The following is a 17811-nucleotide window of genomic DNA, read 5'->3' as shown; positions in this document are numbered from 1 at the left end:
TTGAGAGGTGTCTACCATCCTGTGGAACTGACAAAAGGTCCTCCAGACTTTTTTATATATGGCTTGTGTTACAGGTTTTCTACTAGCCTGCATAGTCTGGATCACTCTAGTGGATATGCCTTTGGTCTTCAGGATCTCCCCTTCAGAAGCCCGGCTGAAAGCTGGAGTTATTGAAGATTCCGATGAAACAGTGGACCTTGCGTAAGTAAGATCTTCCTGTAATGGTAAAATGATTGGGTCTTCTAACGCTAGATGACATAAAAAGGAGAACCAACTCCTCCTTGGTCAGAACGGGACAATTGTTATGACTGTCGCCCGATCTTCCTGAATCTTCAGCAGCACTTTCGTAATTAGGGGAGCAGGTGGGAAAGCACATTTTAGACCGTCTCCCCAATATATGTGAGAGAGCATTCTCTGCCAGAGGATGATCTCCTGAGTCGAGAGAGAAGAAAGATATCATCTTTGCATTCGTTCTGGATGCAAACAGGTCTAGGTGAGGCTGATCCCATCTGCGAGTCAGTTGTTGGAACACCTCTTCATTCAGTTCCCATTCCGAAGCCTTCATTTGACGCCTGCTGAGGTAGTCTGCATCTTTATTGTCGGATCCCCGAAGGTGAACTGCTGAAATGGAGCTCACTATCTTCTCTATGCCTAAGAATATCCTGTTGGCCAGAGACTGGAGAAGTGGATGTCTTGGTCCACCCTGATGTTTGATGAAGGAGACTGCCGTGATGTTGTCCGACAAGATCTTCACATGTCTGTCTCTCAAGACAGACTGGCTTCTCTGTAGAGCTTCCCAAATCACCTGTAGTTCCCGAAAATTCGATGATCGAGTCCGAATCTCTGTGGACCATGTTCCTTGAAGATAACGATCTCCCACTCGAGCTCCACATCCTGAGAGACTTGCGTCTGTGGTCACTAAAAGACAAGGTTCCAGAATCCACTTCACTCCCTTCTGTAGATATTGCTGCTCGAGCCACCAGTGTAGAGAGTCCTGGGTGCCTCTGGACAAAGACGTCTTCATGTCGTAATGCACACGCCCGGGCTGAGTGGCGTGTGCGTGTATATGTAGTGATTCCACTGGACTGTGCCGGAGAGTGAATGCCTGGAGGGGCGTAACTAAGTATCCACCCGATCCAACCAGGGTCGCACGACGGCGCACGACGCCAGTGCACCAAGGAGGAACCGAGCAGAGGGACCAGGTGCTACTCCAGGACAGACCCCGGACACGACTGTTGACCCACACAGGGGAATACAGGAACAGGAAGGTTAGGCTGGCACACAGACTGCTGGGTATAGGCAGACACGGCTGGTATGCAGACTGGCGGATGCTGGTAAGCACGACTGGTATGCAGGCAGGGAGGTACTGGCAGGTACGACAGGTTGGAGCACCGAGTGGATAGGACCGAATACAGACTGGGACTCAGGAACAGAACCGCAGATGCGGTGGACAAACAGCAGAGTGAGGCCGCCCAGAGCGGCGAGCAAGAGCAGAACAAGACGAGACCGCCTGGAGCGGTGAGCGAGAGAAGAGCAGGACAAGGCCACCTGGAGCGGTGAGCGAGAGAGGAGCAGGACGAGACTGCCGAAGCAGCGAGCAAAGGGTCAGAGCAAAGCGAGACTGCCAGAGCAGCAAGCAAAGGGTCAGAGCAGAGCGAGACTGCCGGAGCAGCGAGCAAAGGGTCAGAGCAGAGGGAGACTGCCAGAGCAGCGAGCAAAGGGTCAGAGCAGAGCGAGACTGCCGGAGCAGCGAGCAAAGGGTCAGAGCAGAGCAAGACTGCCGGAGCAGCGAGCAAAGGGTCAGAGCAGATCGAGACTGCCGGAGCAGCGAGCAAAGGGTCAGAGCAGAGCGAGACTGCCGGAGCAGCGAGCAAAGGGTCAGAGCACAGCGAGACTGCCGGAGCAGCAAGCAAGGCAGAGCAGAGGGGACAGGGCTCTGTTCACACGGAACAGACTGGAAGGGAAAGGCAGAACCAGGTACACACAGGATACTTGCAATGAAGTAGCGAGTGGACTCTAAACTCACAAACGGGAGTACAGGGACAACGAGTAGTATTTAGGTACGGGATCAGATTCTGCAGGAAAAGGGAAGGTACGGACATAGAGAAAAACAGGTAACAGGCTAGGAGAGTATTCAGACAAGAACAGACACAGCAGCAAGATACAGGAGCGTGTCTAGGTATGCGGCCCCTAGAAGGCGGAACGAAAAGGCTAGGAGCGTGTTCAGACAGGAACAGGCAAGATACAGGAACGGGTCTAGGTATGCAGCCCCTAGAAGGCGGAAAGAACAGGCTAGGAGCGTGTTCACACTGGCCTGGAAATACAGCCTCCAGGATAGGCAGAAGACAAAAGGCTAGAAGATAGTTCAGACAGGACACAGTTCAGACACGGGAACTGATACCACAAGGCAGGAAGCATAGACAGGACCTGGCACATCAGTGACTGAAAGCCAACTGACAGAACACAATGCTCAGGCATGGATTCCAGGGAGGAGCTGGGTTAAATACCAGGTGACAGCAGCAATAGGCTGAGGACGCACAAGGGGTGTGCCTGCAGCAGCTACAAGAAGCAGGAAGTGATCGGGCGCTGCCCTTAAGCAGCAGAAACAGAGGCAAGCAGACAGCATGGAGGGAAGCCAGGCTAGCAGACTGGACTGGAGATCAAGTGCGCGCTCTTGCACAGTGGGAGATGGACCACTATGCAAGGACGCCGCCAGGTATGTTACACATGTCTTGGTAATTCTGATGTCTGTCACTTCCAGGATGGATTTCTGTAGAAGCCTGGAATGGAATTGGCTCCATCTGACGCAGGTGATGCCTGGTGTCATGATTCCCAAAATACTCATTGCCTTTCAAATCGAAGGTTTTTTCTCCCTTGCAAAAGAACGAATCCTTTGTGGGATTGAGAGCATCTTGTCTTCCGGGAGATAAGACGTTCACGTTCGGGAGTCGAGATAGACTCCCAGAAAGATGCGTGAAGTACCTGGGACAAGATTGGATTTTTCTTTGTTCACAATCAAACCCAGGCTGGTTAATGTCTGTAGGACAAATTCCGGATGTTGAGTCATATCTAGAGGGGATCCTGCCACCAACAGGAAGTCGTCCAAGTACGGAATGATGGTAATATCCCTGAGTCGGATATAGGCTACCACCTCTGCCATGATCTTCGTAAAGATTCTGGGAGCAGATGACAGGCCAAAGGGAAGACATCGGAACTGGTAGTGTAGAATCTGACTGCCTGATGGTAGTGCAAACCTCAGATATTGCTGACTTGAGGAATGTATCAGCAGGTGGTAATATGCATCCCTGAGGTCCAGGGTGCACATTACAGCATCTGTGTCTATAAGAGGAATGGCTGATCTCACTGATTCCATGCGGAATTTTTAGTAGTGGACCCATCGGTTTAGGGGTTTCCGATTGATAATTGTACGGAACTCCCCTGATGGATTTTTTACTGAAAACAGAGAGGAGTAATGGCCCCGATGCTGGTCGTGTTCTGGAACTGGAACAATAACCTTCTGTTGTAGAAGCCTCTCTATGTCTGTACGTAGACAGGAAAGTGAGATAGGGGAACCCTTTGTTAGGCTATGTGCCCACGATGCAGAAATGCTCAGGATTTTTTCCTGAGCATTTCTGCATCTCCCTGGCAGAAAAAACGCATGCGGATTGTACATGCATTTTTCCTGCCAGGGATATGCCGATGTGAAGCGTTCTTCACATGCATTTCCGCATGCCGGTTGACAAGTGCTTTCCAAGCGATTTTAGCATCACTTGGAAAGTGCTTGTCAACTTGTTCACACTATGTAAATCCATGTAAACGGCATGGATTTATATAGTGTGACAGTAAAGAATGTTAAAAAATAAAATATAAATATATACTTACCGTCTGATGGCCCGCAGAGTCTTTATTCCATCTGTCCTGGTTTGCCGGCAGCTCGCGGTACACTACACTGAAGGACCTGCCGACACATGACTATGACGTCAGCGCAGGTCCTTCAGTCCACCACGATCTGCCGGCAAGGGAAGACAAGGAGACCGGGGGCCATCAGATGGTAAATTTATTTTATTCTTTTTTTTACAGGTACTATGGTACCCGGGTCCGGAGGAGAGTCTCCTGTCCTCCAGACCCGGGTACAATCCGCACATTGAAACGTTTGGATTCCGCATGTACAGATCCAGTGATGCGGAATCCAAGCGTTCCAATGCAAGTCAATGGTGGCGAAAGAGCAGCGCTCCCGCAAAATAATTGGTAGTGCTGCGTTTCTTTCCACAATGATAACCCGCAGCGGAAATTTCCGCAGCATGTGCACAGCACATGTGGATTATCATTGGGGAACATGGCAGGTCTTCTACCATGCGTTTTTCAAGGGTTTCTGCAGCGTTTTTGCCGCTGCGGAAACGCTTAAAAATCGCATCGTGGGCACACAGCCTTAGGCGGAATTTTTGTGGGGGATTTTGAGAAAACTCTATTCTGTAACCCTGCGCTATAGTTGTTAATATCCAGGAATTTTGAGAAAACTCTATTCTGTAATCTTGCGCTATAGTTGTTAATATCCAGGGATTTTGAGTGACCCGATGCCAGCTGTTTTTGAAAAATCTTAACCGCCCCCCTACTCTGACATAGTCATTGCCGTTTTGAACGGGAGCTAGTACTGGACTGGTATTTTTATCTTTGTTCCCCTTATTAAAACTCCAGCTTGCGGACCCCCCTTTTTTCTGAGTGTTATGTTTACCGAAGGGGATAGGTTTGCAAAAGGGCTGCTCCTTCTTTTTCTCCTCAGGGAAGCCCTTCTTTTTATCGGACGCTTTTTCTAGTATGTCATCTAACACTGGTCCGAATACTCTGAGCCCTGAAAATGGACTGGAGCACAGCTTGTTCTTATAAGCTGTTTTCCCAGACCATGTCTTTAACCAAACAGCTCTTCTAGCTGAGTTGGAAAGCTCATTATTTCTGGCAGCAAATCTGACCAATTCTGCCGAAGCGTCGGCCATAAAATTCGTTGCCAGTTTTAATAGGGGCAACGATTGAAGGAGAGATTCCCTCGGGGTGCCATCCCGTAGGTGACCCTCTAGCTCATCTAGCCAGACCTTTATGGATCTGGCAATAGATGTAGCAGCGACATTAGACTTAATAACTGCCACTGAGGCTTCCCAGGCTTTTTTCAAAAGTCCATCCGCCTTTCGATCCATAGGATCTTTAAGTCCTGATGAATCATCAAAGGTGATAGAGTTTTTCTTGACCACCTTGGCCACTGGGACGTCAATCTTAGGGATGGTGTCCCAAACATTGGTGTCTTCTGGATCAAAAGAGAGTCGGATCCGGAAGTCTCGTGGAATAGAGAGTCTTTTCTCCGCATCCTCCCATTCCTCCAGTATCATGTCTTTCACATGAACATTAACAGGGAAAACCATGAATCTCTGGGTTCTAAGTCCACCAAACATTTCATCTTGAATGTTTATGCTCTTCTCCATCTCTTCTACCGGCATCATGTTTCAGATGGCTCATAGAAGAATATCCATACCATCTGAGTGGAACATATATTTTTTTCGTTCCCCGCCCTGAGGTGGACTAATGATCTCACTGTTGTCAGAGTCGCCAGATTGGTCGATTTCACCCTCAGAAGATGGTGCTACATCTTCTCTGGGTCTGTTGGGTTCCCAGACATCCTGGACCTCTGAAACTGGGGGCTGCAGAGACGTAATAGAAGCCTGAACTTCTTCTTTGATCATACTATGCATCTCGTTTAATAAAGCTCCATGCTCCTCCTTTAGCATGGAGGCTCTACATTCAGCACATAGATGCTTTGTATATGAGTCGGGAAGTCTGATGTTACAATCCAGGCACCTCTTGGATTTCACTGTGGCCTTTTTCCCTGCATCCTTCTTTTCAGAAGGAGGTGGTAACTGCACAGAGATATCCTATAAAAAATATGGAGGGCCTGAAAAGGGCAAGTTCCATTAACCATATGAAAGGTAATAGTGGGGCGATCCAGGGATGGTGTCAGGGTGTGACACATCAGCCATTGTACTGCCAGGAGTGCCAAAGCTGTAAGCCTGCCTTTGATGCTCCCCAGCCCCCCTTTTATACCTTACCTGGTCGTCCTGTCTTGTTCTCCTGCTCCACTGGCGTCTGGTCGAACTGCGCTTGAATATCCCGAGCAACCGTCGACCGTAAGTCGTCATCCCTGAACCGGTTTTGACGTCGGGCGGTCCTGAAGCCGGGAGAAGCCGGACCCGCCCGGGGCAGGACGCCGAGAGCCCCAGCGATAGGGAAGCGGCACCCGGAGGCTCCAGCACACCGGAGGGCTGAGGGACTCCCGACAGGGGGTGTCGGCCCAGGACCCGCTTGACGGTGGGAAGGAGAGAGCCGCGGCCCCCCCGATCCCCCTGGGCCCTTGTAAGTAACACGTTCTTCTGCACCAGAGCTCCTCCTGTACTCCCTGTCCTGTGTAGGGACAGGAAAAACACACTGAGGAGGTTGGGGACAGGAGGGCTTTTTACCTCTTGTGCTTCCTGTCCCTACAGAGGATATGGGATTACTCCTCCTATGGTGCTGTCATGGAGACGTACTGGAAAGAAAAGTTAATATCTAAGAATAATATGTTAAGAAAGGCTGAGCATTTTAAAAAGCAGTAACTTGCAAAATTGCTTGTATTTACAAGCCCTATCTGATCATACCCCTTTATGAAAATGGACATAACCATTTAATATATTATTCCACCATCTAGACATAATTTTCAATATTCAAAAAGAAGGCTACATTTATTTTTTTTATTGCCCGTCAAACATCGTGATATACCTGAGCAGATTGTATCATATGTGCCAACTTTCTGCCAAATAAATGTGAAATTCTTCCGTACAAATGTTCCCTGAAGAGTTTTAATGTTAGTTCTACTTCAGGAGACATATCTCAATTTATTAAACATAACAGTCTGGTGAAAAGCTGCAAAATAATGAAATCACATTTCCAAAGTATACAAGATCATTTTTGTAAATGTGAATGATTCCTGTTGTTGGCAGACTTGTTGGCATTTAAAGGGGTATTGTTAGAGATGAACGACTCTGTTCGGGGTGAATTGAATTTGCCATTTTACAAAAAAATATAAATTCATACTCTTCCAAATCTGATTTTTTTAAAACTTAATTAGTGTCACCTTTTTGTTGAATTGTAAAAAGCTGGAAATAAAAAAAAAAAAAACTCTCCTTACCACTCACCTGTCCCACCACCACTGCCACATCTGGTCTTCTGCGTGTTCAGTCCTACATGATCTCGCAATAGGATTCTGCTCATCAGAGATATCAAACATGTCCAGTTTTTTTATTATTTTAGTGGTGAAAGACAATCTAACATTTGCAAAAAAAGTTGTTGGGGGGGGGGAGGGTGTCGCCATATTCTGAAACCCATAATATTTTCAATTTTTGCTCGATGGAGAAATGGAGAAGTGTGCTTTGGCTGTTTTTTTCACGATGCAAGACAATGTTTTTATTGATACCATTTTGGAATAGATGTGACGTTTTGATTGCAAATGAGCTACTTGTCAAGTGGATCACTGGGTCAAATTGAGGCAAGCAAACTCAAGGAGCTTTTGGACAACAAGCTTCTTATCTCACTAGTAATTATATTATTGTGTTATGTTTCACAGAAATGGAGAAAATTAAATCCAAGTCTCATTTTCATTCCATGAGAATTATGAGAATTGTGATAAATAGTTGGTAGTAAATAGCAAGTTAGTTAGTACATTGGCGCACTTCCACATCTCAATTTTTTGGAAATTCGTATGGTGGTGACCATAGACATATTGGTAGACAACATAACTTTGAGTAACGTCGCAAAGACCCTTGTTAAAAAGAAAAAGCCACTGAAAATGTTGAACCAAAGCCAAAAGTAGATCTGGCAGGAAGTCCTACCGTTTTCTTTCCCATTTGCTTGAATCCATTCTTCTGGATTTAGAAATGAACCAGTTGATGTATTGCATATGTTACTAGCATATGTTACTATCAGAATAATCTGGTAATGATGGTTAAATATTCAGATATCTCATCAGCCTTTGGAGTAGAACAATATTTAAGAGCTTTTTCCAGTTAGTAAGTCAATCAGAGATAGGAATGGCTTGTTTATTAAAAAGATAGCTTTGGACAAAACGTCTAAATCACTGGTTTTCCGGAGATAGGTTATGTGCCCATGATGTCTTTTTCAGGGGAAATCTGCTTGTAATCCGTCTGAAAAAGCGCTGTAAAAAATTAATATACTGCACAGCAATGTAAAAATTACATTGTTCTGGACATGCTTAGTCTCTTCTTACTTCTTCTAACTGCTTCAGGGTTCGGAAACTATGAAAGGGCTAAAGAGTAGTTCATTCTTTAGTTGTCATCCACTAAGAAGCTGCTCTCTAGTTATAGTTTATCTTATGCAAAAAATACACTGGCGGCAGAGCCACCTCAAAATGGACAGCATGACCGTCAGGGAAGCCACTTCTGGAAAAAGACCACCAGCTTTTTCCTGAATTGGCTTCACCTCAGAAAATCTTGGCGGGTGTGATATTGTTTTAAACACATTGTATGCACATACCCTTAGCCTTCATTGAAGTTGTTTTTTTTACAGGTGCTGTTCTCCTGGAGGTGTTTGGTGCACGGAGATGCCAAGTTAATGCATGGGAAATGCAAAAATGAAGAGAAATCCAGCGATACAGCTTACATAGTACGCATCAATGCATTTCAGGTGTCTGAGCACCATTAATCATGATGCGCGATTTGTAAGCTGTATCGCTGACTATGTATGTCCTTGAAGCATTTTTTGTAAATAAAACATTCACTGTTCGTGGAGCTGGATTTCTCTTCATTTTTGCATACAATTTCAATATGTTACCACTAAATGTGCTTCTAAACTACTAGGTAGACACATATAACATAAACATCTCCCAACAGAGTATAGCAAATGTATAACTTTTTTGTAATTAATTCAGTGCAAATGACAGTAGAAGGCAGCCAAATGGTTAAAAAAACATAAAAAACTGATCCTTCACTATTCAACTCTTTAGCTGTTCCACTGCTCATTGACCGCCATCTGGTACTCAGGGCCTCTTCACTCTTTTCTGATCTCTGCACTTCAGTGCACTTCTTCACTCTAGAAAAAAACTTTTCACCGTGACCAAGCCTTGAAGGTTATTAAGCCTTGGAGGTCCCTATGCACCATAAGGTCATTGCACACATCATGACTAGAGATTTTTTTCAGTGGGGTTCTGGTTCAAGTTCGAGTACAGTTCTGGTACTCGAACCGAACTTTGAAACAAAGTTCAGGTCGGCTACCAGAAACCGAACTTCCACGGGTCTGCTCATCCCTAATCATGACCTCATGATGCTAACTTACACTGTGTAGGGACATCTGAGGCCTGGTCACAGACGGAAGTCTAATTTTAGAGTGAAGACATTGGAGATGAGATGTGTGATAGTGGAGAAAAGAGACACTGAGGACCAGACGGTGGTCAGCGAGCAGTGGGGTACCAAAGAGGTGAGTATTAGTTTTTTTTTAGTTTTTTTATTTTATTTTATTTTTTGTATCATCTTTTGTATATTATGCTCTGGGAGTGTAGAGAAACCCTAGAGCAAAATAGAAAAATATTAAAATTTGAGAGACCTCAGCAGTTGATACCGTTTAATGGCTAACTGAAAAGATGTGACTCTTTAGATTTTGTGTTATTCTATGCCTGATGAAGAGAGTAGTCTCGAAAGATTGCAATTTGTTACCATCTTTTCAGTAGCCATTAAAAGGTATCAACCACTGAGTACTCTCAAATTTAAATTTTTTTCTATCTACTGGCTAACACGGTACAAAGATATATATTTTTCCTAGAGCAAAATAAAGAACATTCAATCCACAGAGAATAATTGAGAATAATTTCACTGCAAATTGAATTTCAAAGGAAAATTCGCAAGATTTGACATATTCAAATCTCGCAAGATTAATTAATCTCTAAAACTGTGTTCATTGAATTTCCAGCTTTCAACCGTTGTCCTTGAGGTCTGTAATCTGGAACATGAAGAAAGCAATGGATTAGAAGTAGAGATGAGCAGATCTGGCAAAAATTCTAATTCGCCATATCGCATGGATTTTCCTAGGAAATCCGATTCACAATGAAGGTTTTTTCCCACTAATTGAATGTCCAATATTATGCTCTGGGGTTTGTGCAAAACCCTGAAAATAATACATGTAAGATATAGAAAATAAAAAGATATACTCCGCTTACCACTCGCCTCTCCGAAACCTTAACTTTGCACTGTCCCCCGTCCGGCACTTGGCACATCTCCTTATCACCATCATAGAGCACAGAAACCTTGTGCCTTTTCACGTTAGACTGGGACTTCCAACTCTGAGTCCTGAAAGGTTTCTGCAAAAGCATGCATAAGGTCACAACGTCATGATGAGCACAGTAACAGTGCACGCTCATGAATGGAAATGTCCTGGGCTTTATAAGAACCGATTGCCAGGGTTGAAGAGGCCAGGGGTTTTATCGCTCAGTGGAGGTGATAAAAAGATACGACGAAGATCAGATGGGAGATGTGAACAATGGGGTCCAGAGAGATGAGTGGTAAGGTGAGTATAAGTATATATATATTTTTTTAACCTTTTGAAGACACTTTACGGGTTCAGCAAAATGGAAACCTCCAGTAGAATACAATTCCACTCGAACATATTCACTCATCTCCCGTTGGAAGTTATGATAGTACAAAACTAAACTGATAAAATTCCTGCAATCTATGTAGCAGACAGAGAAAGAAAATATTAATTTGAACATTGTATCTCTTATTAGATGTTGATAATCCCCACTTGTCCGATCCCAGTTGCATATATCATGAGTTTATGCTAAGTTTATATTTTGGCATTTTACTTTTATTTAGGATCACCCTTTTCTTACTAATGTTTTTTTTCCCCAGATTCATGGAAGCATAGCCAATGAAGAGATGAAAAAAGAAGACTTTCCTTTGATCCACACCAGACAAGTTTCCAAATAAATAAATTTTTAATTATGATACATTAATTATTACAGTAAAAATTTGCATTTTTCCCTTCAAAACATAAGCACCAGTCTTGATATAACGTAAGGTATAAATCATATGTGAAATATATAGCAAAATACCATGTGCAAACAGTATTTTAGCACAAAACATAAATAAGTTCCTTTATTTTTCTTTTGTACATACTGAATTATTACTAAATGGGAGATAGGTCATGCTAAATTAGCTTGAACAAACTTTTTGTTTTTAAAGGTGATTGTTAGAAAGTCCCAAACTGAAGATGTGACCTAAGGTAGGGTACTGTACATGATTGATTAGAAAGCTCTAAGGACCAAGAATTGTGGGATTCTGACATACTGACTAGCTCACATTTCTAACACACCTTCAATGGTTTTCTGAAAAAGTAAGGAAAACAAGTTAGAATTACAAAACAACCTTCAGATGCGGACAATATTGTTGAGACTGTAAAAATCATTAAATAGACCAGATACTGTAGCTTGTACTTCCTGCTCTTTTCAAATATGTCTCGGTTGAGATGAGTGAACTGTGAAGAGGGAGGAGGTCCAGTGCAGAGAGTAGGCATCTATTTCAACATCATGTGACTTCGGCAAAGGCGGTGAGGTGGTTCTAAAGAGACAGAAGCAAATTAAAATTAAAAAGAAGTTCTTAGGTGACCTACTTCTCAGAATCCCAGAAATAACGGCAGGCATTTGAAAAAAAAATAGAGGGAAAATATCATTTTAGAATTGATATTTTTACCCTGTAAATCAGTACACTCTAGAAAGAAGACCTACCCTGTAAGTCAATGTCCTACTCTCTAACGGGCCTTGCAAAAACTGTTAAGAAAGTAAGCCATGCCAGGCAACCATCTACAGAGAACTGTCAATCATCAGTGTAGAAAAGGATTTGCTTGGCCGAATTCCCATGATACAGCTTTGGGGGTGGGAGGGAGGCTCTTGCTCTCTTTTAAGAGCCCAGCTGAGTATGAAGTGCTATTGGCAATACTTCATGGGAAAAACATGCATATTAGCTCCCATGGAGTTTCAAGTGGAGCGTTGCCAATAAGTATCCATGATCTTCTGACCTCTCTAAGGAAAGCTATTTCTATACCGATGCATTTTGTGTTGCCCTTACTCTATAGGAAAAGTTTTATGTTATCTGTTTTATTATTTTTAGGAGGTCTTTGAGACCTTTTTTCCAATGACTATTTTTTAGGTCAACAATAGAGATTTTTCAAATATCTCCATAATGGCTGCTCTGCTGGTTGCAATTTTTTCTGAGCCATAAAAGACCATCAAACAGTAAAAAAAAAAATAAAAAAATCCTTACACGCCTTATTACTCACCTCTCCAGCCCCTCCACTCCTCACTGTCACCTGTCTGGTCCTTGTTGCATCTCATAATCCCTGCCGCTCATGCTTAAATCCCCAATCTTCTCACAGAGAGCTGTAACTTTTGGCTCTAATGAGGCCCAGGATGGTTCTACACATGTGTGCACAAGGTCAAGGCACGCGGTCATGATGTTGTGACCTTCCACACGATTATGCAGAACCTTCCTGGGCCTTATCAGAGCCGAAAGTCCTAGCTCAGTGTCAGAGGTCTGGGGATTTCAGCCCAAGCGGGGTAGAGGGATCAGAAGATGTGACAAGGAACGGAAGGATGACAGTGAGGACTGGAGAGCTAAGTGAGATAAGTACAAGGATTTTGTTTATTTTTTATATGATATGATTGTGTTGCTCTGGGGTTTGGAAAGACCTCACAGCATAATAAAGGACATTAAAATTTGCAAAGAATAACTTCTCGAATTTCCAGGGAAAATCTGCGCGAACAGGTGAATTCAAATTTTTCCTGATACACTCATCTATAGTCAACCCTAATCCTGTCAACTTCCAATTTTTATATATTATTACAAGTATTAGAAGATTTCTGATTGCTCAACTAAAGCTGCAAGATCTGGACCAATCACAGTCCTACAAAACATAACTTTGATTGCAACAGGACGCAAATGAATTTATAACCTATTATAGATTATTTCAATAGAATTGTGGGAGGTTCGGGTTCAGCTGCTTTAATAGGAGGTTAAAAAGGAATCCTATTACAGCTGTCTACCTGAGCCATAAGGGTAAAATTAGTATTTGCATGTGACCTGCTGTCACATTGAGTAGCTAATGTGCTCCTATAGTCTGGATGTGAAACATGCTGACTTTTGGAAAATTACAGTACACTTACTACTCTGCTCTATGTGTAATTACTCACAATTGTTCACCATTTGTACTATTCTTCTAGGACATTTTACAGTTCATATTTTTTTTCTTTTCAATATTTGTACCATTTTGCAATTTCTGTCTTTGAAAATGTTGAAAAATGGCTGACTGTGATGACAAATATAGACAGAACGTTAAAGCTTATTGTTATTTTCTGAATTTTTTTTTAAATAAAAATATTTCACCCAATTTTGTGCTGGAACATTCCTTGCAGAAAGATGTTAAATGTTTCATGAAAATCTGACATTTCGGATGGAATATTTTTTAAGTTGATGAGAACTAGACATGTCATATTGTAGGCTATATCTAATTCAGTCTTGATGGTTATCAGCCATGAGACCATAACTCTCAGAATTATTAATGCATTAAACGTTCACTGCTGTTTCACCAAATTTTGCATAAGTCTATAGTACAAGCAACTATAATAAACTATATAATAAACTATTCTAATATATTATATGAGAGAAATATCCTTCTTTCTCCCCTTATGGGCCAACTACTTCCCAGCCCCCTGAACAGATCATTTACTCAAAAATACAGCTAAAATCCTTTTAAAGGGGACCTGTCATGTACAAAAAAAAATGCTATTAACCTGCAGATATGGGTTTAATTTGCAAAATGAATAGCATTGTAAAGCTGCCACACTAAAAGCCTGCTTATCGGGAGGAAATGAACTTTATTAGCTCCGGCAGCCTTCAGCTCTCAGTCACAGAGCGCAGCCGGCACGGACTCAGTCACCTCTCAGTACATAATGAGCGGTAGCTGTACCCATGCCCCGGCACTGACTAGCCATCAGCTCAGCAGTGCATCAGTACATCATCGGCTGTCAGTTAGTGCCAGGGCAAGATTACATCTGCCACACACTATGTACAGAGCAGAGACTTAAGCCCAGCTGGCCACCCCTCTATGACTGAAAGCCTCCTGGTAGCCGGGCTTTAAGTGCTGCGGCCCTACGGCTTTAGAACGCTATTAACCTGCAAATTGACCCCATATCTGCAGGTTAATAATGTAAATTTTTTTTACATGACACGTTCCTTTTAACTCAAGACGAAATGGATTGTCAGTTCACAGAGTCATCAGATTATAGGTGCCTATTGAAGTCTATGAAAACAGGAGAGGATAGGAGCAGACAGGAAGAAAGAAGCAGTAGAGAGACACTGTAACCATGCTGTTCCTTTCTAGTAAGTGCTATATTTCACACCAGTGCTGGATTCACACCTACACTGCTCAGTATTGCCATACAATATGTTTCATGCTCTTGTTCTTCTAAACAAGTGCTGTATAGAGACAGGAGAACAGGGATCCCTCATGTCTGTGTGCCGTGTATGGGAGACATCATAACAGTAAGTCTCCACTCACAAGCTGAGACAAAACTGAAAAATTAGACAGAGCCTGCAGAAGAGAAAACCTGTAAAACTGCAGGACACAAGTCACATAGTGGCTATAAATAGTGTTATTCCACTTGGACACACACAGGACAGCTTACTCTGAAAGGTTACCTGAAAAGGCAGGTGTGCTCTCGGTCCTGAAACAAACTCATACTGTAATTAACACTATTACACAAAGTAGGAACTGGGTAAGAAATATATAAAAATATTAGTGTCATCATATACTGCTAAAGAAAAATTCTTGTAAAAAAACAACAGTACCCTAGCTTCTCAACTTCTCGCTGTTTAATGAAGAAGGAGGTAATCTTTCTAACTGACATGAATGTCTGCCAATAATTATTCCTATTTGATTTAACAAATTGTATAAAACTATCAAATTGGTATTCGAGAAATGGAACGTCTCTATTTAATTACAATTTTTATATGCTTTATCGTCGTCCCTTTACAAGTGGCATTGAATGCAAATTAAACAGATTAATTCTTAGCTTGCAAAAATATCATATGTTACTGGGATAGAAGCAGGCTACAAAAAAGACATTAAGTGAATTATTTCATTACTACATTATCACATTTAATACAAGCCACTATATCAAGATGCTGCACAACTAGTAAATTCAATTACTACATTTTACATCTTATATACTGTATATGTATATGTAGGTCAGAGTAGTCACAATAACCAAACAAAAAATATTTAAAAGTGTCAACTTAAAAAAGTCAAAACTCTACCATTCATATGGCATAATGGCATTTTTCACTAATATACTATCAATTTATGAGGAGGAAAAAATGTAACTCCCATTTCATGCAAGGCCATATTTAAAGATGAACTCATTCATTATAACCCACAGAGTACTCTAAATACATATAAAAGAGAAATTGACAGCTGATGCATGCTGCCAGATCCATGGATCAGACACTGGCTGTATGATTTCAATCATATATGCTTGATTCTGAAATTCTGCAGCATTTCAGAGAAAAACATACTTTCAAAGCCACCAAGGACCGAGCTGCACAGGAGACTAGTCGGACAGGCGGGTCCCCGGTAGATTCTCCCCGCCCTCTTGCCTGGAGTGATAGATCTCTCCTTGTACATATATGCAGAGAGAGACCGGTCATTCAAGGGGATAGTGTGAGGAGAGCAGGCAGGGAATCGTCTGCCAGACTAGTCTTCAGTGTGGCTCGGTCCCCGGTGGCTTTTATAGTATGTTTTACTCTGAAACACCACAACGTTTCAGAGGAAAAAAACATACCTGGCTGGAATGATGCAGCCAGTGTCAGATAACATGTATCAGCTTCCCTTTAATTTAAAAATGAACAGGTCAAAATTATATATCATCCTTCAAATTAAAAAGGATCTGTCACAAGGATTTTACCACCTAATCTGAGAGCGGCATAATGTAGAGACAGAGACCCTAAATCCAGAGATGTGTCACTTACTGGGCTGCTTTCTGTAGTTTTGATAAAATCCCTGTTTTATCAGTATGAGATTATCACTACAGGACTAATAATCCTACTGCCAGGTACTTCTCCATACTTATAAGCTCTGTATAACCCCGCCCCCACCGCTGATTGGTAACTTTTGGCCTACGCGCAGTGTACACAGAACGCAGCCAATCAGTGGTGTGGGCATGGTTATACAGCTCAGCATTCAGAGAACTGGTAGATCTGGAGCAGATAAAACAGTGATTTTATCAAAACTGCAGCAAGCAGCTCTGTAAGTTCTGCATTGCAGGAATCAGTGTTTCTGCCCCTACATTACGCTGTTCTCAGATGGGGTAGCAAAAACCTGGTGACAGATTCCCTTTAAGAGCATACACATCCTTTAATTATTTTATTTTTTATTTTGTTATTTAATTTGGCTATTTTAATGCTCACCTTAATATTACAAAAACTTAATATATTTTTGGAAAAAGAAGTAATATATGCTCTTGCCCAATGACTGAACTCTGGACTCAACTCTGTTTAAAAATGAATGAAATGTCTACATTGTTTTTCTTTCCCTGATTAATTGCTTTTTCATAAACTCTACAGAGGAGCATGAAAGTATTCGGCAACTGGCAACACATATTAAAGGTATTTTTTTTTTAGAAAAATATTGCCATTTTCCTACTTTTTCCAGCTTTTTTTATGAGACAATACTGCATTCAGAAAAACAATAAGATAATATGAAACATACTACAGTGTGTAATCTTTGTGGATATTTTTCATTTTGGGGGAGAAGAGCAGCTCTTTCAGTTGTTTATTGCATGTGTGAATGTGTAAAATTCAGAATAAACAGAATTGGAAATAAGAAAAATTTAATATTGTTGAAAAGCAAAATTAGAAAAAAAGTAAAAAGAAAAATAAGTCACAGTTCTAAATTAACAAACACCTAAGATAACCTTAAAAGGGTCTTCCCATCTCATACATCTACAGAGTATGCTCTACATTTATAGTAGATGCAGATCCCACCAATGGGACCGACATCTGTCTCGAGAACTGGACCTTGACATGCATCACTAGTAGTAGACCTCTCCTCTAAAAACAGCAAGTTATGGGGTCCCGTTCTCTATAGAGATGCAAGGACCATTGCTGAGAACATTATTTACTTTATATTTACTATACATATATGACACATTCCAATGATATTCTATAAATGAGACTACCCCTTTAATTCACAATAACCACCAGAATAAAAGTAGGCAGAAGAGAAAAAAAAATATTAGGTTGGTGAGATATTTTCAAAAAGACAACATGCTCTAGAAGAAGGGTTTAACAAGCCATCTCCTTTTACCCAAACAAGGAAGATGTACAAAAGTTTATGAAGAAGGTCTAAAATAGTATGGTTAACATACAGTGACGTTATCGTGACCTTTTTCTTATAGTATAGAGCAATACACAGGTCTGTACTCATGAGTACAAAAAATAATAATATAATAAGGAGCAGAACATAAAATTCATTGGAATTACTCCTTTTACAAGCGCAAGTGGTCTACTAATAGACTAGGATGGCTGTAAAAAAATCAGATCGTCAGCTCTTTTTTCATTGAGACAGACTGTATTTGCAATAGAACAGCATGTTTTTACATTTCTTGATGCTGCTTTCAATAATTATTAGATTGATCCCACTTGCAAAGGGAATTTTACCAATAAAAAATACAAAGTA

The 17811-nt window shown here is 41.8% G+C and overlaps 2 protein-coding genes across 2 annotated transcripts in view; one reads left to right on the top strand and one right to left on the bottom strand.

The window, feature by feature from the left end:
- Nucleotides 1-13464, top strand: part of LOC141156820 (uncharacterized) — a 200067-nt gene extending 186603 nt beyond the window's left edge. The window contains exon 6 of the mRNA XM_073643230.1: nt 10932-13464. Within this exon, the coding sequence (XP_073499331.1) occupies nt 10932-10947 (16 nt within the window). The 3' untranslated portion in view covers nt 10948-13464. The remainder of the gene's footprint in view (nt 1-10931) is intronic.
- Nucleotides 11036-17811, bottom strand: part of PLPPR5 (phospholipid phosphatase related 5) — a 314497-nt gene continuing 307721 nt past the window's right edge. The window contains exon 6 of the mRNA XM_073643231.1: nt 11036-11639. Within this exon, the coding sequence (XP_073499332.1) occupies nt 11607-11639 (33 nt within the window). The 3' untranslated portion in view covers nt 11036-11606. The remainder of the gene's footprint in view (nt 11640-17811) is intronic.

This window comes from Phyllobates terribilis, unplaced genomic scaffold (genome assembly GCF_046119375.1).
Source record: "Phyllobates terribilis strain yellow unplaced genomic scaffold, ASM4611937v1 Scaffold_8__6_contigs__length_399053987, whole genome shotgun sequence".
NCBI classification, from domain to species: Eukaryota; Metazoa; Chordata; class Amphibia; order Anura; family Dendrobatidae; genus Phyllobates; species Phyllobates terribilis.
This window is presented reverse-complemented; position numbering and strand designations above follow the sequence as displayed.